The following is a 26,832-nucleotide window of genomic DNA, read 5'->3' as shown; positions in this document are numbered from 1 at the left end:
CCGACGGCAGAACAACCCAAAGAATCCAGCTTTTTTGTATAAAAAACTATGTTTTATTTGAAAACATCGCCAGAAACACAGCCCTGTGTACAATCCTGAACATCAAATATAAATAGTTGTATCTGTCTCCATTTATGCGTCTCCCCGTAACATTGCTGATAAAACAGTCTATTAATGCAGAAAAGGCCTCAGCTGTGACTGACTGGCAGTAAGATGGCTTTGGTAACAACGTCATTAACTCAAAATTATAAGATTACATATAGTATGACACACAAAAAGGATAAAAGCAAGATATATTATACAACTTTGAAAGATTACTTGTACATGTACCTTCATGAAACCTTCAAATATATCTAAAAAAACATGCTCAAAACAAACTGCTTGCTTGATTTAAAACAATAAAAACATTTGTATATTTAACAGCTTCAAAAGGAAGACTCTAAAAACCTTTAAAATCCACTAAAGTGAAAACCTGGAGTCTCCAGGAGTGTGAGGATCGTTCAGGTCCTTGTTCAACTAAAGTTCAGAGTTGATTGTCACCTGCAGTCCCGGGTCGGTGATGTCACGTGCTTCCTGTCCGGGTCCATTTCTCACTCCAACCGGGTCAGTTTCAGCCCCCACGCCCCCTCTGGTCTCGTCTCAGTGAGACATTTGCAGGAGAGTCCTCTACTCAGTGGGGTCGGGCTTGTTCTTCTTGTTGAGGATTTTGCGGAGGTTCTCGGGCATCAGGAACGGCCGCTCGGGACTCCCGTCGTTCCTCTCAAGATCCTCCACTGGAGAGAGATCAGAAAACACATTAAAACAATGTCTTTAAAGTTGGCGTTTAACACAGGAGTCTAAACAGAAACCTAGAACTGGGGTATACTGTACATACATGGAACACAAAACCCCACAACTCAACTTCCAAAACAAAAATGAAGTCAGTCAAAGTCCATACACACCAAGATATATTTCATAGTGCTATAATCATGCCAAATATTTAACCAAAAATTCTACTCATTGCACTAATTGAAAATACCAGATAGTACTACCATATCAATGACTCTGAAATAATAATTAAATAGTATTCCTACCATACTTCATGATGAAGGGGACTTATCAAAAAAAGTAGGAAACACTTATGTCATTATTTTCCTATCCTAAGTTGGTTCTGGTTCGTTAAAGAACCAAAATCATGTCCAAACATACAGGACTGTCTCAGAAAATTAAAATATTGTGATAAAGTTCTTTATTTTCTGTAATGCAATTAAAAAAACTAAAATGTCATACATTCTGGATTCATTACAAATCAACTGAAATGTTGCAAGCCTTTTATTATTTTAATATTGCCGAGTATGGCTTACAGTTTAAGATTAAGATTCCCAGAATATTCAAATTTTTTGAGATAGGATATTTGAGTTTTCTTAAGCTGTAAGCCATGATTAGCAATATTAAAATAATAAAAGGCTTGCAATATTTCAGTTGATTTGTAATGAATCCAGAATGGATGACATTTTTGTAATTACATTACAGAAAATCACAATATTCTAATTTTCTGAGACAGTCCTGTATATCCTCAAAAAAAAAAAAAAACACGGTGGGAAAACTCCACTTAAAACAAACAAGACAACAAAACAACACATTGCACTCAGATATTATCAGTCACTATGCCTTACATTGACCTACGAGATTCTTAAAGTCAAAGTCTATATGAGATTGCCATATTTTTAAAAAGTCTGAGGATCTGCCTTTACTCTTGTAATAAATATCGTCAAGTGTAAGGTAGCTTACAATTTTGTGATTGAAATATAAAAATACAATAAAAGAAAAACCTAGAACGAGCACAAAACTTCAATTTGTAGCCACGAGAAGTAAATCTAAAAAAAACTTTAATGCAACTGAATAAAAATCATACAACTTTTAAATCAATAGTTCATTTATGAACAAAAAGACAAATTCAAGTTTCAGATCCACGTGTCAGTGAAACACTGTTTAAGTCAACAGAAAAGCTCATTTCTGTAAAAGAACTAAATCCACGCAGGAAAAAAAAATATACACCTGAAAATCCACCAATATTCACATATACAGACAGAATCTATTATGGCTGAACATTAAAGTGCGTCACTGAGTATAAGACTGTAGAGTAATGTGGTTCTGGAATCAACTGTAAACAAGTAGGTACCTTTAAAACTGTGAGCTACAAAAAAAGAGACAAAAAAAAAAGAGAACTATGTAAATGAGGCACCGGATGGACTCAAGTGTCTTTTGGATGCTGGCAGAGGGAGAACTACTCAAAAAGGCAACAAGTGAGGTGAGAAATGTCCGTTCTCCTCAGGAGCGAGCAATCCACGGTCAAGACATTTACCTGAGTGACTATTCCATCACTTGGAACTAAGAAAAAAAAAAGAAAGAGCTACAATAAAAAGAGAAACTTAAGTAAATCCTGTCAACTTCAAAAAGCAACTACATTTCACCAAACTAAAGTCATGCAACAGCTCATACCAAAACACCAACATGGTGATCCCTGAAGACACTGAAGAACCAGCGATGAGGCGTTTTGATCAGATGATTCTAATTAACCACACTCCCCTTATTTGTTAGGATTTGACAAGTTAAGTGTCAGGCAAAGAAACAAAAGGCTTCACATTTGTGTCTAGAAGACGTGGAAATCTCTCCGTGGTGGATCAGCAACCCGTCAAGGGTCCACTTCACCTTTAACACCCACAGCTAAGAGACTCCAGCCACTCATGATAAATCACATTCAAAAAAGAAACATCATCAAGAAATCAGGAAAAAAATAAAATAAAAAAAAAAGACACTACGAGCTACTAGAGGACTTCATCTGTCACGTTAAGGCAAGGTGTTTTTGCTGCGCCTCTAATTGAGTGATAAAAGTCCTCCAGTCTAAGCCACGTCCTCTTTAGTCGGCTCCCGTCTCAGCTGAATGTCTTCGTCGTGCCGGTGCCGAGCCGGCGACACGGAGGCGTCTCCGGCCTTGTCCTCCCACAGAACCTCGTGAAGAGTTGACGACATGTAATAAGGCCTCGCGGTTGAACCGTCATTGCGTTCCAGGTCTTCGCCTTATCGTCCACGTGCAAGTGTGTTAGTGGGTAGAACGGAAAGTTAGCGTATTTCAAAAACCAAAGCAAGGATGGTACAGGGCCATTAGGAATGGAAGTTGTTGGTAGTGAGTTTTGGGAAGTGAGAAAAGGGAAAGAAGAGACAAAAAGAGAAAGAAAGTCAGACAGCAAGCAAGCAAAAGCACCCACAGGCAATGCAGATTTTTAAAAGCTAAAGTTCATCACCAAGCAGGCACAAATTCCAGTTACGTTGCAAAGGTAGGAGAATTTAAGTGTTGAACACTCGTAAGCAATTATTGAAAGCTCAAAACCAGAATGAAGTCAGAAAAGGTTTGAGTAGACGGCTGATGATTAGCTTCTCTCCACATGGCACGCCTCAAGCAAAACACACATGTGCATAACTTCTAGCAACAATACAGCATCGCGTGAGCGAGTGATGAGCACCAAAGGGAACACTTACAGAAACAGAGGAACAGCGTGTCCACACACATGGCGTACACACTGAAGAATCCATGGGCGATCAGGTACGAGCCGACCACCAGCGTCTGGTGAAGGAAATCAGGAAAGTTCACTCACAACTACATAAATCACAGTAAAAAACGGAATTAAACCGGAGTTCTTGGCCACTTTGGTCCGGGTGACTGAAGAGGGAAAAACTAAAGCTTGAGACTCACTATGATGGGAACCCAGTAATAGTTGAGGGTGGGAGCCGTGTCCTCAAAGGCCTTCACTCGTCCAGAGAAGAAGAAGAAGGCGAAGACGCCTGCAGATGAAAACACTTGTCAGTGAGTTTAAAGGCAGGTCCGTCCCACCGCAATTACGGGGCATTAGCTGTAAAAATACAACTCTGGCTAAATGCCAGAATAATCAATCTGCACAGTTATGATTCAGCATAAAGTTGTTTTTCCAACCACCACAAGAGCTCAGCAAGTATCTATTCTATACTTATTCTACTTTTTGCACTTAAAATTTTGAAGGAAAACACCACTGTGCTGCTTTAGTTTCGTTGTATGCCTCGTACAATGACAATAAAAGTCTGAAGTCTGATTATAAAACTGTCTCTTTGAGAACATTTAAACAGGTATGTACAGAGATGTGAACAAGACCAAGTTAAATATGATTGTCCCATTTCATCCATGTTTCTGATGACTGACTCACCAACAAGCCCAACAATGAGCAGTTTGCCCAAGAATAGAAGGAAATCGGTCACTTTATCCAAGACGGCAACCCTGAAAGATTGAAAACGCTTATTAGATTTAAGAAATAAAAAAAACACAACAACACTGGAAAAATAGCAACAAACTAAATATCTAGAATCACCTGATCATGTTCCTCATGAGGAGAAAGAAGGCATCTCTGGCAGATGTGCAGAAGCTTTTGCCATAAATCGCCACCTAGCGGCCAAAGGCACACATGACATTCAGTAGGGAAAAAAAAAACTAAAACTAAAACAGTTTTGCTTTTATAATAATTAATAGCAGAGATATTGGTTTAAATTTTAACGTAATTTCCCCTGGCCAGTCCCACTGCTACAACGGTGGCTGGTCACTCACAATTACATGCATCAAGCTGACATTACATGCCATGTCAAGTTTACAAAACTGCATTTAAAAAGACGGGATAGAGGACTGAACTATATGCACTTTGATTTCCACAGGTTCAGCACAAACAATAGAGGGTAAAGGAACTAGGTCAAAATAAACTGCTTTTACAGTGTCTGACAAGACTCAATAAGGGACAGAGTGGACAAAATGAAGTCATTTTATCTTTGCATGTATACAAAGACCAGCTGTCGCCTGCTCACGATAAGTTGTACAAGTCGAGTACCAAAGTCGCACCGTAAACGGAGGCAAGAGTTCATGTCCTCATTGGTAGTCCATTTGTTTAGACTTATGACAAGATAGTGGCGTCTGGATAGAGACGTCTACACAAGTATATATATATATATATATATATATATATATATATATACACACACGTAAACTAGCGACAGGTCGTCTGTAGGGGCCCCACCCACCATCATCTCAGTTGAACATTGACTTTGGTCAGAGGCTTAAAATAGCTTAGATGAACTTCCTGTATCTGTTATGTAACTGCTGCAAACATAATATAACATACAAATTCAAATCCTTTTCACCCTCTATGAAAGTTTACATTCCTTACCATCCAGTAACATTTTTTTAAGCCATAAAGCACCATTTTCTATTCTTTCCATACATGCTGATAATTATTTTGATGGCAGCAAGAGTTTCAGCAACAAAAGTGCAACTTTAACTCGTTTTATATTACACCTCTTAGTCTAAATAACTTCAAAACAAATAAAATTAAAAATATATATATATATATATATAATAATTAATTCATAATTCACACACCATAATGTACGCATTTCTGTTGAGGAACTTGATGAATTTTTCCAGACACCAGAAGCAGCATTTCAGACAACACAACAGGAACTTTGCAAACTTGTTTTGGGCTCCTGGGAAAAAAAAAAAAAAAGAAATAAGCAAAAGCAGGCTTGATTGTTGAAAAGGTATCAGACATGTGTAAACTTATTGCAAGGAGGTACAACAATGCGTTACATTTAATAACGGCGTTTACCAGAAAAAAGAGGCCCAAACCTTTCAGCTTGTGGTCCAAATATTCCAGCAAAACCCTGATGACCTGAATGATTGAGAGGATCAGGGAGCCAAAAGCCAGAGTTCCTGTATGATACCTAACAAAACAAAAAATAGTAACAATAAATGTACCAGTGAGCGGCACGTGCATGTGTCAGATAAAATAAAGACAGAGAACATCACAATTGCAACAAAGAGGTAGAGCAAGACTGATAGATCTGAGGAGAGAAATGAAACCAGTCTAGGGCTGCAGCTATCCAATGTTTTGGTGATCGATTATTCTATGAAATATCCCATCGATTAATCAGAATCATCTTTATTGGCCAAGTTTGAACATTGTCCAACAAGGAATTTTACTCCGGTTATTTCGCTCGCTGTACCTAGCAAACAGTAAATAAACAAATGTGGCACTTATTGACATATATACAATTAAGGAACTGGAAGGTGCAGCAGTATGAGGTAGAAAATGACGGCTCTAAATAAAATAACAAATATACAACTTTTTAAAAAGTGAAAGGTGCAGCAGAATGAGGCAGACATGATTACTGCCGGAAGGTGCATTGTTACAGCATGTGATAGTTATTATAATTACTGCTATTATTGTTATTGCACGGTGATTGGTTTCTCTAATCGGATAAAGCTTACTTTTGCTTTATTAAAGCCCAATTATAAATATACAATAGAAAACAAGACAGATTACTTGATTAAAAACAAATTGGTTTCTTTTATGAAAATAATTGAGATTTATATATTGCAAACTAGTAAACTGTTAAATTTTCCAATAAAAATACAATTATTTTAAACTTAACATTTTCTGAAACATTAAAAAAAAAAGAACTGACTTTTTTCAAACATGTCAAAAATAAAAAAATATTGTTAAACACTGCTTTTAAATTGTGCAACTTTTAAAAGCAGTGTTTGGCCATGCTTGGCTGTGGACCGGGACTCAGAACAAGAGTCTTACACCAGGTGCACCGGGACCTCTATTTTTAATTTGAAATAACCCCACACCTTCAACATCTTCTGTCTCTTCCTCTTATTACTTTCGCTTTGCTGCGTTTTCTCATCGTCACTGTTTAAGTCCCGGGCCGCGTCTGTGCAGCTTAACTGTTCACACACGTTACGAAAAGCGCAACGCCGTCTTCTTCCGCTTTATAAGGAAGACGCGCGTGTTAGAACGTTGTATCACCTGTGCGAAATGTGAAGTTTAAATGCATCTTTTATTTAAACGAGGCTTCGAGGCCGAGGAACTTCCTCGATCATTTGTTTGTAATGGAGGTACTCGAGGAATCACTGCAGCCCTAAACCAGTCCTTAGACGAGCGTACGCACCTGAGCGACCTCCCCAGGGAGGAGAACACGGGGAAGGCCGGGATGTCGTCCGGCTTGACAAACGCCCAGTAGTAGGAGGCAAAAGCCCCGGCTAGGGTCATCTGCCCCAGAGCTGTGACGAAGTTGGCGCACCAGAAGAAGAGGAACACGTTGTAGAACTGCAGGGCAATCAGGTACTTGTGGTAAACCGTCTCTCCACCGTAGAAAGCAAACAGGCACTCCGACTCGGGGCAGTCTTTCTTCATGACACTCGTCGAGTAGTTCTGGAAGCAGGTAATGTGGCGATAGATTCAAAAAAAATGTTGACCAAGGGAATCGTAGTGTTGCTGAGTAGGAATAAATAAATAAAACTTACAGCTGGTTCACAAGTTGCTCTGGAGTGATCGCATACCGTGTCATTAAACACCTTGTAGATGGGTTCATTGGAGGTAGACAAGAAACTGGTCCGTACCGTCAAGGGATATAATCATGGGACTTTAATTCCAACAAACCCACCACAACACCGTTCCTGACATCAAGTTCATTTTTGTAGAAGCATTTCAACAGCTCATATCCACCAGACCGATGACTCCTCTACAGCCCGAAGGCTTGTGGCACTTCTCCACTAGCACCTACTCATCTCAACTCGACTCCACTCGGCCTGGTTACTTTTCCATAACAATTCAACACCTGGAGCAGAAGTAGGAGGTTGGAGTGAAGCTGCTGTGACGCATTTGATTGTGTATCTAAAGGAAGAAGACAACAACACTAAAGATGTAGAACCTGGAGGAGATGATAGATGTGCTGCTGGGTCTGTGGCTTGTGTTCCATATCAAGTTAAATGAGAGTGAGAGAAGCTTCGAGCAACAATGCTTTTTTTTTTTTAGTTTGTCTCAGTGCTGCTGAAAAGTCAGCTGGAGCCGTGAGCAGCTATGAAGAGACAGAGCTCCTGGTGGATCTGGTCGTTCCTCATCGCCCGTCTAGATCCCTTTTTAATTCTCTCCTCAGCACCAGGTTTATGAACATCTGTACCTCAGAGTTGGATCACCAAACAGACTTGTGCTGGTCGAATAAAATGAACAAGAAGCCGTCAGAGTTGCTCTTTCACTGATTTCCTCCTCCTGACTCAGACGTCTGACTCCAACCCCCCGACCAATCGGTGACCTGTAGTGTGATGATGTCAGATGTAGCCGACTCAGCCGCTTAGAACCTCTGCAGAATAGTTACAGAAAAGTATCTACTCGGCACGTTAGACCCCTAGTGGGAAAGCTCCAAACCGAGTGGATAAGAGTCGAGCCGAGTAGGTACTATAGAAAAGCACCATTGGAGAGCTCATATCTAGTGTTACCGCAACTTATAACATTAAAAGAGAACAAAAAACCCTGAAGGATACACAGCAGTGACTCCCCAGTAGGCGATGACCAAGGCTAAGAGGAGGAAGGTGAACAGTGGGTAGAGAAGGGAACACATCACATGTCCAACGGCTCTGCAAAACAAAAATAAAGCCAACAATTAAAGACACATTCTCAATAATAGTTATGTTTCGGTGTGTAATAACAATAACCTGACATTTTAATCTACTATTAAAAAAAAGATTGATCCCTCTTATCTATTCATCCCTGCACTTATTCCATTGTTCTGCGGGTCTAAAGCTCTGACCTGCTGGCCTCTTTGATGAGAGCGATGGCGATGAGGAGTCTCTTCCTCAGGAAGATGAGCAGGAGGATGATGACAACCTCCACGATGGCCAGAATAATCACTGGAAGAGAAGGCGTAACGAGTGAAGACTCCCCTTTTAAAAAGGAATCACTGACGTATGTGTAGATGTTGGGTCTGTACTAACTGAAGGCCAGCCAGGTCTGCCTGATCTGCAGGTAGATGGTGAAGTCTGTCTGGAAACCCAGTTCCTTCAGAGTTACGTTGGAGCCCGCCTCCCCCTTCAGGTCAGCGTACTCCATGTAGCAATGGAAGATGCCTAAGGGGGAAAAGCAAAACTAGAGATTTCTGAACGTTGAAGGAAAAAGAAACCACACACATTTATCAACTTCCTTGTGGATATGTACCTTAACAAACTGCATCTTATACCTGCTAACTAGTGTTGTCCTGATCGATTGGGCCCGATCACGGCATTTTCAAAACATCGGTATCGGCCAAAAAAAGTATCGGGACATACCTAGTTATTTATGTTTTTAATATATATTAATTCATTTTATATATCGTTGCATTAACGTCACTTCCGGCCGGCGTCACTTCCGGCAAAACTAACATGGTTTACATGTTTGAATTGTGAAATGTTCCATCTGTTCATGTTGCATTAAGCTGCTGCTCTTCATTTCATGCCATTCAGAATGTTGCACTAAGGTTAAGCCAAAAAGTATTTTAATTTTTTTGTGTTTGTGAGTTTGACTGGATGTCATTCAACTACCTCTTTTGAAGTTAAATGTATTTATTTTTGTTATTGCACTATTCTGCACTTTTTGTTTTAGTTTACAATTTCATGTTTTTACATTTTGTGGCACCAGAGCTGAAAAGCTTTGTTGAAATATATGTCCATGTTGTTCTCCAATGGACAATAAAATAAACTTGGGATAATTTAGTTTTAGTCCTCTTTTTTTTTTTATTTATTATTATATCATTGCCAAAATGTATCTGATCAGGAAAAAGTATCGGAAATGTATCAAAAGCCAAAAAAAGTGATCTGAGAAAATCGGGATCGGCAGATACTCAAACTCAAGTGATCGGGATCGGATCGGGAGCTAAAAAATCCCGATCGGGACAACCCTACTGCTAACAACATATAGTACTTGGGCCCAGGTTAAAATCAGTGTCTGACTCTGAAGCAAAAACTATGTTTCATGAAAAATAGCTTCACTCTCCTGGTTGTGCAACACTCGTTCTGTATGATGCTATTTAACTTTACATTTAATAGCCACCAAATTCAGTACTAGTAATCCAGGGCGGAGCCAAACAGATGACCATAACCTTACCATATCCTATCACAAGGATCACCATAGCTATCATGACCCAGACCATGATGCCTGCCAGGAAGCGCAGGAGGACGATGAAGAGGAGACTGGTTACCATGGCAATGACCAACCCTCTACAGAGTGAAGAGAGGAGGGACACGGAGTGAGTGAACAGGGACTTCAGCGGATGTTTAACCAACAAGTGGAAAGAGACGGCAGCACTTACATGAGGATCCAGTACCAGGACTGTGTGTAATCCTCAAATATTTTCATGGCCACCTGCCGCGCCTCGATCACCATGGTGGCATTCCTGTGGGGACACACCTGTGCTTTTAGTTTCACACTGGGGAATTTCTCCGGAACTACTTTGTATTGACTGGAGCAGCTGAGAAATGCAGGCACCACAAAATAACTCACTTCACTCCATCTATAAGATCCTTGGCGTCTCGGATATTTCCGGTTCCGTCGTCAAACGTAGAGCTGTTTCCAACAGTTATCTTGCCTCCTTTCTGGAACAACGCTGGAAAGCACCTACGGGTGACTGAAGCACAGCAGAGATAAGCAACTATATACAACCCAAATTTAATAATTCAGCAGTTTAGAAAAGTCCTTTTACAGGACTGTCTCAGAAAATTAGAATATTGTGATTTTCTGTAATGAAATTACAAAAAAAAAATATCATACATTCTGTATTCATTACAAATCGACTGAAATATTGCAAGCCTTTTATTATTTTAATATTACTGATCATGGCTTACAGCTTAAGAAAACTCAAATATCCCATCTCAAAAAATTTGAATATTCTGGGAATCTTAATCTTAAACTGTAAGCCATAATCAGCAATATTAAAATAATAAAAGGGTTGAAATATTTCAGTTGATTTGTAATGAATCCAGAATGTATGGCTTTTTTTTTTTTTTTTTTTTCTTTTTTAAATTGCATTACAGAAAATAAAGAACTTTATCACAATATTCTAATTTTCTGAGACAGTCCTGTATATGCCATGCCAGCTCACTGGAAGTACACACAGTTTATGATAAATATAATTCATGTTATTTAACAGATTCAGCTCACAGGGCTTGCTGGGCGTCAGCATGGCAGGGCAGAGACCCGATCTCAGGATTTCCGGTACACTCTGAAACAAAGGAGATCCAAAACAGATGAAAACATCTGAATGTGTAAAAATCAACACCAGCACCAAACGAGCAACTCACCATTGAATTGGTCACACCGTCCTTGCAGAAGTTTTTGTAGTAGTCAAAGTCATTTCGGTTGCTGTGGGCTTTGAGTAATGTCATGAACTTTTCAGGGCACTTCTCCACACACATCTGAGGACAAACAGATGCAACAGTGGGAGACGGTGTCACACAAGAACAGCAGTAAGGTTACTGACTGACAAAAAACTTGAAGACAGAAGGAGGAAAGGGAAGGGGGGCTGCATGGTCTATGTCCTTTGACACGCCACATATTGGTACTTAGACACCAAGAAAGAGATGATAAAAGTCAATGAGGCGGGTGGAGCTCACACCTGTGTGGTTGGACACTGGAACTCCAGCAGCACCATGGGACTGGCACACTTCATGATGTTGAAGTAAAACAACAGTCGCTTGTTCCTGTTGATGACAAGATTAATACATTTAAAAAAAGGGCAGGAAATGGTAAATAGATCACCTAATTTTTTAGTCAAACCTAAACTTCACAGCACAAAACCTCATGATCATGCTTGCCTAGCGTTTGCTTGCTTCACGTACCGATTGTGATGAAACTGTTTAAAATGAACTGCAGACAGACTGTACAAAAAAGTCTAAGCACACACCAACCTCACTCTGTTATTTTATCAAAGATGAAACCATCCAAAACCATTTCAGACTTTTCTTTTGGAAAAAAAAAATAAATAAAATAAATAAAAAATATGAGTGATTGATAGATAGGTTTATTTATTGTACCCTTGGGTAAATTAGATTTACAGTGAGTGCTTCCTCATACAATCTAAAACCATACACTCAACAACACAGGATAAGATAAAGTGACGACAGTGCTTTGGCTAAAAGAACAAAGAACAAGAAGGACGGCCCCAAGATAAGAATCAAGATAAGTTAAAACATCAGTAGATAAAAACACTAAAATATTAAAACCAAGCCAAAGGATAAAAAATGTGCCTTTTCATAAAAACAAGATAAAGGAAACAATACAAAACAAGGTTATGTTGCAGTTCCCGGTTCCCTCACTTGTTAATAGCACTGATGGCTGCTGGTACAAAGCTGTTTTTGTAGCGTTTGGTTTTACAAGCAGGTACCCTGAACCTCCGACCTGATGGAGCAGCTGAAACTCACCTTTAAGAGGGTGGGAGTGCAGGATTAATTGATGGGTCAGAAAATATTTGGTCATTTTTTTTAAATTGGCAGCGCCCCTATAAAAACCTGGATCATTTAACCACAATATATTTTTAAAATTACATCACATTAGCTACCCAAGGGAACACAGGGAGAACATGCAAACTCCACACTGAAAGGCCCTTTCACCAACCCCACCCTGGGTGTGGGTGCTGAGCGTCCGGGCGAGAATTGAACCTTCTAGCTGTAAAGCGCCAGCATTACCAGCTGCTCTGCTCCGCTCCACCCCCCCCCCAATATGAACATTTTTGAGGAGACTGTCTTATGCACTCGTTTGCAAAGAAAAAAAATTAAGACTTAATTCCACTAAGGTTTAAGGAAGCCAGTTACCAGAATTTTCCATTTACATCTTTAATGAGGGGAAGCTGCATCTACATTGTATTAGAAACTTTGACAGAACCAGACTAGGGGTGCCTAAGACACAGTGAAGATGCTGTACAGTAATGGAAGTACTACTCAGACCATTGGATAATTTGGAAACATGTCTTCATGATCACCTGATAATGAAATTATTTAATATTAGTGATGTAGGGAGAAGTATTTGGGATAAATGCTCTCAGTCATAGCTGCGGATGTAGGGCTACTTGGAGATGACCAGAAATTTAGCGATACATTCAGCATCTCCACCAAACCGATAAGCTTTACCAATAAAATACTGACAAAATTAGTAACTTCATTTACAAAAGGTCAGCCAAAGTTTTGACTGAAGCAACTAACCTTCTCTTATTAACATTTCCAAACACCTTCTGTTGCAATGGTTCAATGAGTCAGAGATACTTCAGAGCCATTTCATCAACTGTCATCATAACATGATGTGCACACTAATCCACCCACACAAGTCGCATAACTCCTACTTCCTCCTGCGACATCATGAAGGTACTCCTAACTGATTGAAGTACAGGTACACACTTTCCTGTCATACCGACCATCGTCAGTTCTCAGCTGCACTTCACCAGGTAAATGCCACATTTCCAAGTCACAGCTGATACCACGAGTGCTTTATCACACCACAAGTGAAACATCCTGAGACCAGCTATGTCTGGGATTAGTTCTCTTCTGAGCAAATTTGTTAACATACAGGTTTACTCATAGACAATGCAAAGATTAAAAAAAAACAAAGCGTATCAAAATAACTTCCAACAAATCAGAAGTTATTTAGTAATGATCGCGCTTCAAGGGGTTCAGAGATCGTGACATTTCGGATCTGTGGCCTGGAAATTCCCTGGACTTAAATCCTATTTAGGATTTGGGGTTAATCCTCAAAAAGCTGATGAACAAGCAGAAAAATAATGCAAACTGACCGACTCAGAAGACCAATGGCATGTCAAATAAAGTGCAGAAGTGAAATTATAAATTCTGTAAATAATACTCCTTGAATAAATCTGACACATTTGCCAATAAAAGCCTTTGTAAAAATATGAAAAAGGAAGACAGATGCTCCCCTGTATATATCAGGAGAAAACATGAATACCAAAGCAGCAAACTATGCCAAAAAAATATGTATTCCTGACAAAACCTTTGGCCATGACCGCAAAGCAGCTGGAAACTGCACCAGTCAGCACCCCGATCGACAAATGCAAACATTTGGTACATTAAACATGGTGTACTGAAGCTCTGTTGTAAAGTCTTAATGTCAAGATCAAAGCTCAAATCAGTCTATAACTTGTAATTAAAGTGAGAGAAGATATCCGAGGTGGCACAGTTGCATACATTTTGACAGCAACTTACTCAAGAGGAGTGCCAGCCTGCCCACAGAACTGGCCCCGACTGTCTGTGGGGTAGATCACCTTCCTGGGGTCACCTTGGGACCAGGCTGGAAGCACAAAAGGTTTCAACATTTCAGCTTTCACGGATAGATAGTGCTTTTTTTAAAAAGCAGAGTGCAAATCCTTACCGAGAATTCCCACTGCGATATAACCCAGGATGGCAATAATGAAGAGAATGCAGCAGACGACATCTGTGCAACCCCTAGGATGGAAAACAGCAAAAATAAATCAAACTTAAAAGCCATTTTGATATCACTTATGAAGCTTGGAAGACTGATAACATTCTCAGACTCACCTTTTGTGGATTGGACCCTTGAAGGTGGGATCATATTTCCTTGGCTCACCTACATGAAACAGAAAAGTATTTATCACTCAGTGAACACAGAAATGTTGGTTTGGTGAGAAGCGAAAAAATTATTTCGTGTAGAAGCTCAGCAGTTCATGCTTAAAGAAAAAAAAGGATATATATATATATATATGTATAAATAAAATATGCAAAAATGTATTTATTTATTATGCATGAAGGCTGTTTTATATGAAGGAGGAGCAGTGTGCCCCTCAGCTTCCTCCCATTCATTTGTCAGATGACTTTTCCCTTCAGACCCGACACGCCTGGCAACAACAAAATTCCTCCCTGGTGACTAAGCAGAAAGCAACAGTCAGGACACTAGGAGTGAGGGGCCTTATTATTGGACTAATGTCACTTAGACAGAAAAATATCACATGCATGCTGATTCACAGCAAAGCTGATTTTAAACTCAATAATCAGTGAAAAGCAGAACTTGAGTTTCCGTTTATATGATTAAATGTGATAAAACATCTTCCAAATAAATGCAGCCTATTGTTATTTTCAAGAAAGGATTTGTGTACATCTTCCTTTAAAAATAGAAGAAAAAAAAAAACAAACAACATCATAAGATAAAATCTTATTTGTAGTAGATTGAAACTTTGCTACAAGAGGTCTTCATGTGAGGGGAGTCCTGAATAAGGACCACGTTTTCTGCATGATAGTGCAGACTCAGCACAGGGAAGTTAAACGAGTCTGAGGTCTAAATTAAGCCAATTAATTTTGCACCTTTATGGACTGAAATAAGAAAGCAATAAGAATAGATTACAGAAAATCTGATCCAAAGACCCACATGATAAATCACACACACACACACACACACACACACACACACAAAATCATCACTGCATGTGAGCATGCATAGCTGGATCCAGACACCTTAGAGTTAAGACAGAAGTACATTATCTCCAGCATTGCTGCATATTAATTATGCATGCGTGCAGTGGCATAAGCTGCATTTACCACTCAGGCTGTTTGGGAAAGTTCTGCTTCCTGTCAGAAAGGCCATGGGTGTCGTGTTTCATGTGTGCCATGTGGTTCAACATTGCAAATGCCTGACTGATCTTTAAGTTAAAAGATTAATCTAACCGTCACTTCATATAAATAGGAATTGTACATTTCCTTGCAGCTGCACATGTCACAGAAGAAAAAAAAAGGGAATCCTGCAGAATCAGTATCGCTGAAGCATGACAAACTATTGAGCTTAAATCTGCTCCTCAATCATCCAGACTTGGGTCAAAAGAAAACACACACACACATGCACTTGTATAAAGCTGCCAACAGTAGCAGGTTCAACAAAGACACACCTATTTTCCACCACGCAAAACCATCGCTTTAGTTTCAGGCGTATCTCCAATTTCACTGAAGGGATTCATCTTTTTTTTTCCAGAAGTTAGAAAAGCATATCATAAGAGAAAATAACTCTGGGGTCATATATTGTAACTTAAAATGCAGAGCTCCAAGAAGGAAAAAAACCCCAGTCAATGTAAAACAAAAGCTTAAAAGAGCCATTACCGTGCTTTCCAAAATATTCCTCATCCTCAGACATCTCGAGGCTCCTTTCTGTGTCAAATGCTGAAATGTCCTGATATCGTTTGTATCCGTTTGACGACTTCCTCCCTCTTTGTTGGTAAAAGTGAAAAAGCGCGAGGCGAAAGAAGTCCTGCGAAGGGAGAAACCCGTCCGACCTGTTCCTGAATAGCCCGTGCAGCCAGGGAAGCTCCACCTAACCTCACACTTCCCCCCTTCTCGCGCCTGGCTTTCTCCTGAAGCAACTGCTCATCTCCAATCTGCGCTCCACCTGTGCAGCAAGCCCCACTCCCACAAAGATCCCTTTCTGCTGAAGAATAAGTCAGCCCAGACAGGAATGTAAACTGCTCTACAAGAAGACAACAAGTGAATGGGAAAGACGGGGTGGAGCTTGTTGTCTGAGGGCAGCAAGCTTTAACTTTAAAGGCTTGTGTGCAGAGACCATGAATGAACTCTGACTCAGTCAATGTTTGTGGGCGTGTGTGTAGGGGGACTGATTAGTTTCAGGTGTGTGTTGATATCTAAGGCAAACGCCGTCAGCTGTTGTTGTGCAACTCACAACATTGAGTTGAAAAGTGATGATAATGAGCTGGATCAGTGTCTGCTAAAACTCCTTCCACTCTGCAGGGACATTGAAGTTTTACACTGGAACAGAATGAGAGAAAAAGCTCATTTGAGCTACATGCAGCCACCTCCCTCTTCCTGGCAACCGGATGTTTTGAACTTCAATCCTCACTGCATTTACGAGCCAAAAGCAATCAGAGCATGTTAAATGAATTCATCACTTGAACAAAAACCCATCAGATAAACCGAATGCTTAAAAAGCTCACGCAGACCGTTCGCTCTGCTCGAGTTTCACGATCATTGTCACTGTTAGTAACATATCGGGCGTAGTTTGCTTTGCTTTAACTTCCCAAAACAATAAAAAGATAAAGAAGCCAACAGGACAAAGTTCAGCAGTTTCCAAAGCATCTCTCACAAAGTCGCAATTCAAACCAGATATTTAAAAGAGAAAAGGTAAAAAAAAGTAATCTCAGCGCATTGTGGAGAAATTCCCACCCAGTCAGACATGTGGGTTGAGGAAAGACGTGGGAGGCTGTCGAGGGCACAGAGTAAACAAACAGGCACCTTTTATTTTAGCCCTTAACCAGTGCCAGTGTGCTACAGTTTTAAACACGGATTTAAGATCATTCCCACGAGCAAAAGCTGTCCAAGAAGACAGCTCTTGACATGTAAGTGGTCAGAAATACAAAAAGAAATAGCTAAATGTGTCAAAGTGCTGATTTACAGACAGGTGTGTTCCACCTCTGACCCAGTTTCAGCAGGGACAGACTCAACACCCCCCCGACTCCCCCGACTCCCCCCACTTCCCTGCAAACGGATATGGTTCAAAATTCTGCCATAACATGCATTGTGTTTTTGATGTTTACTATAATGTGCACGTATATAATCTATGATTTACAGTACAGTATTTCCTTAAGACATTGCTTAACGTTTCCTGTTATTCTTGGTTTTTATTGGAGCCTCCCTTGGCATCCTGTAGGGAAAAATCTGATGATCCTCTTTCCAACTATCTGTGTGATCTGGCAGGAATGCAGGCTGTTGACTCAGGACATTCACAAAAACGAGGTTTTATTTACAGCACATCAGGTAAACGCTAGCGAATGCAGTTTCCCCCATCACTTTGGCCTCCCATGTCTTTTATCTTTATTTTTATCTTTATATGGGTGTTTAATTTGTAAATGACAGTGTTGTGTGTGAGATGGAGATGCCAATTTCTCTGAGGGAACCTCCCAAAGGGATGAATAAAGTCCTATCTGAATCTGAATCTTTCTTATCAGGATCTCAACATTTGAAGATGGGAAGATGGCGCTGGTAGGAACAGCAGCTGCCGTGCCCGCTCCAACCCTTTTCTTGTATTATATTTCTGTAGTTGTCATTTTTTTTAAGACTTTAACCACGGCTGCACTAAGCACAGTCAATTATGACAGAAGTGTGCTTTTAAAAACCGGCAGAGAGTACTTAGAAACTCAGATTTCAGACTCTACCTGGCCCAGCAGAATCCTGCGGAGCTCCAGCAACAACAACGGAGAACGCAGCACCTCTGAGAAACAGAGGAGACCGAGAGGATGCCGAGCTGGCGTCAGAAATCCCCTGAGTAAAAGACCACAGGACCCCCCCACTTATTCTGGAGAATAAGCTGGACGACGTGAGGGAGAGGATAAAGTTCCAGAGAAACACACAGGACTGCGATATCATCTGTCTCACGAGACGAGGCTGATCCCGACAACCCCGGACCACGCCATTCATCTCACCAGTAGAATTGGTTTACTTGGAACTTGTCCACAGAACAAGAATCCGGAAAATCAAGGGGAGGTGGCACGTGCCTCATGGTGAACTGGTGAGATAGCAGGAACGTTGTCTCCCCAGTCTAACTCTGCAGTGTGACCGACTATGCACCACCTACATCCAAGGTCGGCATTGACTCCTATCTGGGACTAGAAGTTTCCAACTCGACATACGACCTGCAGAGAGGAAGCGTTGCTCACTCAGCCTTAATCCGACCGATATCACATTTTTAAAAGCCATGTATACACCTTAGCCGGGCTGTGGTCGAACCGAACTGAAGCTCTCGAGCTTTTAGTGCCAGATAATGCGTCCTAAGTTATTCTGGCATGTATATGCAACCCACACTGAACCAAGCTAGTGACCTCCCTGGGACCCACGACAACGTAAAAGCCAGAATATCAACACATTAGGAGAAGAGAAGATCAACAATAAAAAAGGAACCGGAAGAACGCCAACACAAAAGTGCGTGTGGCGCCGCCTAGCCTCACTCAGTAACGGATTGTTTTTGTTGCGCATGTTTACTTGGATTTCTCTGAACCTCCAGTTTAATCCTTAGCTAGATTGTTGCCAATAGCTTGATGTAGATGTGCATGGAACTGCACCCAGGAAGGCTGCAGGACCAGATGAGACTAGCAGACGTGTCCTGAGAGCCTGTGCTGACCAGTTAGCATCCGTGTTTACTACCATCTTTAACCTCTCCCTCTCAGTGTATTGTCCCCTGGTGCTACAAGCAGTCCGTAATTGTCCCAGTCCCCAAGAAAGCCCAGCCCACCACCCTGAATCCATCTTCTCAGGTCAAGAAAAGAAAGATTTGTAGGTCAACTTTATTCTGTGGTATGCATGTGGAAAAAAATGTCAGCTGTTGTAGGACAAAGTAGCAAAACACAGCACGGTTCCTGCTGGCTGTGCATCTTTTGCTAACTAGATAAATTCCCTCCCTGTCTTCCTGATTGGCCTCCTCTTCCTCAGAGGTAAGAGAGACTCTCTGGTTGTGTACTCACTGAGAGGGACTAGTGTCCTAGTAAAGGGCCAGGCTGCACAACTCAGACTGTACATTTTCAACTGTTGCATCTTCATCAAACGGAATGATGCATCCCACAGGGCTCATCGCTGGGCACTGGCTTTTTAGAGAATATCTGCACAATATTTGCCATTTTCCCACTTTCACCCAATAAGCCCTACACTTCTTCTCACTCTTTTTTCTGCTCCACCCTTTTCTACTCGCCGTTTTCTCACTCCTCAACCCATTTTCTTTCATTCCGTGTTGTTGACATGCTCTCACTACCCAACATTCACTTGTGATTACTTATCATCTCATGAGGTCAACGATCGCAGGAAATTCCACCGACGGCCAAAAAATATCCAAAATACGTTTATAAATAGAGATTACATACATTTAGGCTATTTGTCCTTTACAGAAAGTTTTCTTTTTAAAAGTCATTATTATTAATTAGTTGATAGGCCTATTATTTTTCAGAGTGAGGCCATTGTGTCACAGTTTTGGTAGTTAGTTCCTGTTTTATTTTGAAACCCGTGCCTTTGTGTTTCAGTTACACCTTGACTTCCCTTGTGCCATCTGCCCTGATCTTCTGCACCTGTGTCTCGTCCAGCGTTCTGTGTATATCTTGTCTTGTATTTCCCTTGCTCCCTTCTGATCAGTACGGTTTCTTCCCTCCATGTTTCAGGTCGGATTTTTAGATTTTGTCATGTTCTGGTTTCTTTGCAATCCTGCTAAGCAGCTCTTTTCTTTGTTTGACTGAAAATAAATCACTTTTTTTGGAACTCCTTGTCTCCTGCATCTGGGTCCTATCCTCCACATCCTTGACACGTTGTTTCTTTGCGTTTATTCCCTTCTTAATTGTCACCTGCAGCTGTGCTTCATTTATTATTTGTATTCATTTATTATTTTTGAGTCGACCACAGGTGGTGATGAGCGGCGAGCGAGCCGCTGGTGGTGTGGCCGCAGTGGCATTTGCCCACATCCGTCCCTGATCAGAGTACAATATTAAGTTTGCTGACATCACTACTGTACACGGGAGAGATTTGCCACTTTAAGAAATGGTGCCAGTTCAACAACCTCCAGCTGATTGTGGATTTCAGTCAGAAGCAGCAGAGGAGCTACACACCTCACCATCAACGGGACATAGGTGGCGAGTGTAGACAGTATCAGATACCTCGGGGTCAACATCTCAGAGAATCTGACATGGACTACTCGCATCAACGCAAAGAAAGCCTGTCAGTGTCTCTAGCACCTGAGACCACGCTCCAAAACCAACACCCAATGGCAGGTACCAACTTGGTGTGGTGAGTAAATCAGTCTATCCGCAACAGTGGTGGGTAAATGTTTCTACCATTCGGTGTTCTTAGATCATAGCCCGTTATAATCCCTGGATGAACGCAAGATGGAGCGGGTGGTGGGTATAACAATGGGATTTGCGTGGTGACTTAGCCCAAATCATGTTGCATTAATATGACCGGCAGTCTCCTTCTGCCATTCCTGCTGTTGTGTTCGCTGAACGCAGATAAATTCCATAAATAAATTCTATGAGGCTCTTCAGTTTGTTAATGATGCGAGTTTTGTGTCTTGTAAACTCTATTTATATTTAGGTTATTTTTCTCAATTTTTTCTACTGCATGTGTTATATCTTGCTTTGTGGTGAGATGTTGTTGTTACTGTGTGTAAAGCGTCCAGTGCAGGTACACAAAGCATTTCACTCCACATTGTACCATGTATGTGACAAATGTCCCTGTGGTTTTACAAAGGAAAGACCACAAAAGAAAGGGATTCATTCTTTAAAGAAACTTAAATACCATATTTCACAATGAACTACCAATGAACTTTTCATAAAATATATATATGCGTGTAAGGTTTCCACTAGCGGGAGTTCTGGGTAGCTTTTTTAGGGCTGGGCCGGTTGTACGTGTCTGCATTACCAGGAGCAGCCCAGCCCTGAAAAAAGTGGCCTTCAGGAACCTTTTATGGGGCGGAAAACTGCCCTATAGCACGAAAGGTACTCAGGTTGGCCAACAGGAGCCTCCTCGCGGGGGTCTCTGCTAATCGGGATTTCTAAATTACGTTCAGCACTCATGTGAACATAAATCATGTGATACAAATGATATAAGCATTTGGAACAGAGATATTTTGCTACAAGAACATTTGATGAAATTGGAGATTACATGAAAAAACTATGGATGGATCAAGTCTAGTTGCCAATATTACACCTATATAGATTTTAATATCAATCCTTACGGCCGGAGTATATGTTAAAAAAAAAAAAAACAAACAAGTAGCATCCGTTGTTGCTGAAAATTAGCAATTAGCAAAAAATTAGCATTACACAGGCACGGTGGCGCAGCTGGTAGTGCAGCCGCCTCACAGCTAGAAGGTCCTGGGTTCAATTGTTGTGGCTCAGGGCGTGTTTACTCCAGCGCCCACACCCTGGGTGGGGTTGGTGAAAGTTTGCATGTTCTCCCCTTTTTTCTCTCACAAAAACATGCAGCAGTCCTGCGCTATAGACTGCCTGATGGGAGATCCTCCCACACTACATCCGGCCGGAGAAACCCTACCCTGTCGGGTGAAAAGAAGCGGCCTCCTCACTCGAGTAAAAAGTCTGTCACTTCTCTCCATCTATAGCTATTGTTTGGGGTGAGCAATATAGTCACACAAGACTTGATCTCTGAACATCTGAATATTCATGTAAACATATCACCTCCAGATCAATAATCTCCTGAGGACCTCTATTGTTACATACAGCTATGTTTGTTTTGTGACAAAAACTGAAACCAACCAACTCTGACATGTTACACAAATGAGGCAGAGCAGAATGAGAACCAGAAGTTCCAAACAGGAAGCAACAAAAAAGAAAATGTCTAGACTAGATTTTCTGTTTGTGTAACCTCACAGTTCTGCATCAAATCTACAGTTACAATATCATATACAGTTTTAAAAAAAAAATGACAAAGAATGAATAAAAAGATTCAGAAGGATACATGTGTATGCAGAACTTCTTTTTTAAACTCTTTTCCTCTCTAAACTACTCATTTTGCAGAACTGTAATAAACAGCTGCAGCACTGCACAGAAAAAAACCCATCTGTGTTTCAGGGTAAGTTGGCAGAAACCACAAGACGGTTAACAGAGTCACATGTTCCACGTTGGAAGGCTATTATCGTGCAAATCTATGTAGAAATGGATGACCACAAACATAGTTTGTAGGCTTTTTTTTTTTGTTGGAAACACGAAACTACAGTCCAGGAAATGAGATGGAAACAAAACAGAGTAGACAATGAGAAAATCTGCAAACATTAAAACCAGCTTTCACAGAGTCAGAAACGAGGCCAAGGGCATCTAGGGATCAAATTTCAAATGGCAAATCCTACATATGGCCTTTAATTACACCTAATCTGTAGCAGGGCATGGCTGCATCGCTGCTTCAGATCTACTCATTGAGGTTTCTGCATACATCTCACCCTGAAATTACTACGTAAAACACGGGTGGATCCTGCAGTTTGTTCCAAAATACTCTTCCTGTGGTATATTAAAGTTTTTGTGCTTCTTTCCTGTTGTATAAACGTGGGCCTTAAGTTTCAACATGAACCAAAAATATCACCCTGGGAATTTCACTCAATATTTCTCAAAGCTATTTCCTCAAGTGAAAATGATTTCAACATGTAAAAACTTTGTTTTCCCTTACAAACCCTCGACAAAGTAGCACTACTTCTACCGAAAAGCAGACTCTGAAATGCGCAGCATGTATTCCCTTCCTCGGAAAGTGAACCAAACTGCCAACATGTGGCAGGGAGAGTGGAAAAGGGTGGGTGCACACAAAAGAAAAAATAGCAGAAGTGCTTCTGTTTCATTCAGACTTGTCACCATCCTATAGAAACTATGTTAGCGGGAACTGTTTGAACTACAAAGGATTTTAAAAAACTATTCCAAGCCACAACACAAATAAAACACATGTTGACGACATAATTACAACAATGTTACATCAATAGTTATAACTCATTCAGTAACTAAAGATAAGCTCCATGTTCAGACATGCCAACATTACTACTAAAAGTGCAGAAAATGAAACTTCTCCCAGCACCACAAGAGACTGAAGCATCTACTTGACTTCACTTGTTTCAGATATTTCGTTTGCTCTATGCGCAGCTAACCACTTAACCATTAGTGTTGCCAGAGTAGGCTGATTCAAGCCCAAATGTGTGAAATTTTATTCAGTGGATACAAACAATAATATATCTATATTCTTGAAGTATTAATAACATATTAATATGAATAATATACTTTAAAACAAAAAAGAACTACATTTAGGTCATCTAAAACAATAAAATGTGCTTGCATTATTTGAAATTGGTCTACCAGTTTGTATAAGCTATTTAAAAACATGTAAAAAAGCATTTCAGAGCTACTTTAAGCCACGGTACCCTACCCATGAGTCCTGGAGCTGTCAGCCTGTCATCCTTCAGCAGTAGTCTATGGTTTGGTACAATTGTTGATGTTGTAAAGGTTATGAGCATGTATGGCGTCATCATATTGCTTCACACAGCAAAGGGAGGATATGGCGGCTGGCTGTTGTGGTTTGTTGCGTAGGGTTTCCTATACATGCTTTAAAAATGTTTGTCTCATCATTTGTGCAGTTGTGTGTTTTAGGCAGTTTTTGGTTGGAAATCATCAGCTTGATCTGAGTATAACCTGACTAGAAGATATACACTCATACAGACACACACATAGACATTGTAGGCTTCTCATTTTTAAAACTTATTATTATATCAAATGTGTGAATAACCTTGCCCCAGAAATACTCTGCCAATTGGTAAACCAACAAAACAGTGGAATTAGAACTAGGGGTGCAACAAGCAGTAATTGTAGGATAGCAAAACGCAGAACAACTTTTGGACAGTCATCATACTTAAGTTGGGCACACTTTTGAGTAAATATCAGTAGTGTGCATTAATTAGGACGTACTATTAAGAGTGCACACATGACTTCCTGCCATAGGGAGGGGGGAGTTGTTACCATGGTAACCTGTCACAGCAGCGGTAGCAGCTCTGCTCCGCTATTTCCCGTTTATCCTGGCCGAAACAAGATTACATTAGATAATATTATTATATACGAATATTATAATATTAATATCATATAATAATATTATTATATGTAATATTATACTTATGACATATACGTATCACTTAGCAACCAAACACCGCTGCATTGCATTGTGGGAAGTTTCTGCTCGGCTAGTGTCCATCAATCCACACTAATAAATTTCTCCAGAATGAGTATGGATAGAGCTACTATTGAGTACGTTCTAATGTTTTGGATGCACTAAAAAATCTCGCATACTCATTTTGCATACTCATTAGGGTGGAAGTATGCAATTTCGGACGCAGCCATCCTTTTCGGTAATAGGTACTAAATTATGGAATACACTGCCACCTGAATTCAAAATATTGACAGAGCTCAAGGTTTTTAGCACACAAGTAAAACAATAGCTGAAACTGAAACAAGCTTGTGAACATTGACTTTAACATACTGTACCACTGTATTATTTTAGTTTTTCTGTCCTTATCTGGTTTGTTTTTACTTCTTGTCTTTGTATTGTCTTTATTCTATGGTAGTCTATGGATGGGTGCATCTATATGGATGTATGTATATGAATGCTTATGTATGCATGTATGTGTAGATGAGTGTATATGTGTGTACATGTATGTATGTGTATACAGGTATAAATAAGTGCATATGCACAGCAATGTATAGGTGGGTTTGGTGTATGTGGAAATTTTTTTTTTTTTTTTTTTTTTTTTTTTTTTTTTTTTTTTCATGTAGTTATTTTGTTTTGTTTTCTCAAATCGTGCACTATAGTGGGACGTTGACATTGTGTTAAAAGGGTAGACAAAATAAGCTTTGGCTTCAGTCTACACTTTTGGTCCTTGCTTGATCTACATGCAAAAAACTTTGACTACTGACTTCTACAACGTGACCAAATAAACATATCAAATCCAAACAAATCAAAAATTCTGTTTTGCATGTTTTTGTATTTTAATGGTTTTGTACTGTTTTAACTCTGCTTTCGAATTTTAAGTAAAGGCCTAACCAGGGACAGCGGTTGCAAATTAGCCCTGGCTAGAAACCTGTATGTATGACATTTGTTTTGTATTTTTTATGAAATAATGTTTGATACATTTGTCCCTGTTCAATAAACGTAATAATAATAATAATAATAATAAAAAAAACATGCATTTGCTTTGGTAGCCTAGTTGGGTTATACATGACTGTCTCAGAAAATTAGAATAGTGTGATAAAGTCCTTTATTTTCTGTAATGCAATTAAAAAAAAAATAAAAAATGTCATACATTCTGGATTCATTACAAATCAACAGAAATATTGCAAGCCTTTTATTATTTTAATATTGCTGATTATGGTTTACAGTTTAAGATAAAAATTCTCAGAATATTCAAATTTTTTGAGATAGGATATTTGAGTTTTCTTAAGCTGTAAACCATGATCAGCAATATTAAAATAATAAAAGGCTTGCAATATTTCAGTTGATTTGTAATGAATCCAGAATGTATGACATTTTTGCATTACAGAAAATAAAGGACTTTATCACAATATTCTAATTTTCTGAGACAGTCCTGTAATAGATCAGGACTAATAAAGTCTTTGTGAATAAGCAACATTGTTGCTGAAAGACATGAAGCAGCACATGACAGCACAGCAGACTGATGGCGCCTCCTTGTTAATTAAAGTTTCCTTACTAGATGGAGGTCTAGTTTTAATCATCCATCTCTATATTTATCCAGCTCCTGTTGCCTTTCAGATCAGTTTGAGGAATGTGGCAGCAACTGGACCAGTAACTGGGACACTGGCGGCCACACAATACACGAGGTGCCCCACCACCAGCTCCCTGGATCCCCGATAATATGGAGAGATTAGCAGAAATTTAGAGGGAAATATAGAAAATTAAATCCCAACCACCGTAACTGTGTCCCGGGGCGAAAGTTTAAGTTGATAGACTTGAGTAACTTTAGATAAACGAGGTTAAAGGGAAAGTGGTCTTCATACAGGCTCATTAGCACGATACAATAATCAGAAGGGTGGAGTCTCGGGAACAGTTTGAGGGACTAGTTAGTTTCCAACATGAGACATTATATTACACATTTCTCCGAAATGAAACTAGCTAACGTTTCAGTGAAGTGCTCCCCGGCACAAGCCTGATTTATGGTTCCGCGTTACATCGACGCAAAGCCTACGCCGTAGGCTCTGCGTCGGTGTAACGCAGAACCATAAATCAGCCCTTAAAGACAAGCGTTTAACAATTACCATATTTCGATTTCTCTTCCAGTTCCATGGCTGCGGAGTGTTTCCCCTGGACCTCGGATCTTTCGTGAGACACGACTACAGCATATTTCCACTCGTAGCTGGGGTTATTTCGTGACGCTTCTGTCAGTTTTCCGTTACTTCGTTGAAGTCCAAAATCTTCACCGTGCTGTA

General features: G+C 40.1%; 1 protein-coding gene across 4 annotated transcripts; it reads right to left on the bottom strand.

The window, feature by feature from the left end:
• On the bottom strand, window positions 1-26,832 carry LOC133421477 (choline transporter-like protein 2). Of its 4 annotated transcripts, none has more exons than XM_061711101.1 (22): window positions 23,771-23,818; window positions 14,408-14,456; window positions 14,241-14,314; window positions 14,075-14,159; window positions 11,482-11,566; window positions 11,168-11,281; window positions 11,028-11,088; window positions 10,371-10,494; window positions 10,180-10,263; window positions 9,975-10,087; window positions 8,831-8,962; window positions 8,647-8,746; window positions 8,381-8,473; window positions 7,364-7,448; window positions 7,009-7,271; window positions 5,681-5,775; window positions 5,435-5,538; window positions 4,380-4,453; window positions 4,218-4,288; window positions 3,734-3,822; window positions 3,520-3,604; window positions 1-773 (listed from the first exon to the last, which is right to left on the bottom strand). In XM_061711101.1, the coding sequence occupies exons 1-22, from the start codon at window positions 23,772-23,774 to the stop codon at window positions 667-669; spliced, it is 2,091 nt and encodes a 696-aa protein (XP_061567085.1). In that variant the 5' UTR covers window positions 23,775-23,818; the 3' UTR covers window positions 1-666. The 4 variants fall into 4 exon arrangements, with proteins under 4 accessions (XP_061567085.1, XP_061567082.1, XP_061567084.1 ...); XM_061711098.1 differs by lacking the exon at window positions 23,771-23,818 and adding an exon at window positions 15,974-16,333; XM_061711100.1 differs by lacking the exon at window positions 23,771-23,818 and adding an exon at window positions 26,662-26,832 and having other exon boundaries at window positions 2-773.

Source organism: Cololabis saira, chromosome 21, assembly GCF_033807715.1.
Source record: "Cololabis saira isolate AMF1-May2022 chromosome 21, fColSai1.1, whole genome shotgun sequence".
Classification (NCBI taxonomy): Eukaryota; Metazoa; Chordata; class Actinopteri; order Beloniformes; family Belonidae; genus Cololabis; species Cololabis saira.
Note: the sequence above shows the minus strand (reverse complement) of the source record. Positions and strands in the feature narration are given on the sequence as shown.

Bases quoted from the DNA above. Each gene is read 5' to 3' on its own strand.
- LOC133421477 (XM_061711102.1), bottom strand. From the start codon at position 16,007: ATGTCTGAGGATGAGGAATATTTTGGAAAGCACG. The intron at 3,605-3,733 runs GTGAGTCTCAAG...TTCCTTCACCAG, and splicing joins ATTACTGGGTTCCCATCATA to ACGCTGGTGGTCGGCTCGTA. The intron at 3,060-3,519 runs GTAAGTGTTCCC...GTGGACGATAAG, and splicing joins CACGCTGTTCCTCTGTTTCT to GCGAAGACCTGGAACGCAAT.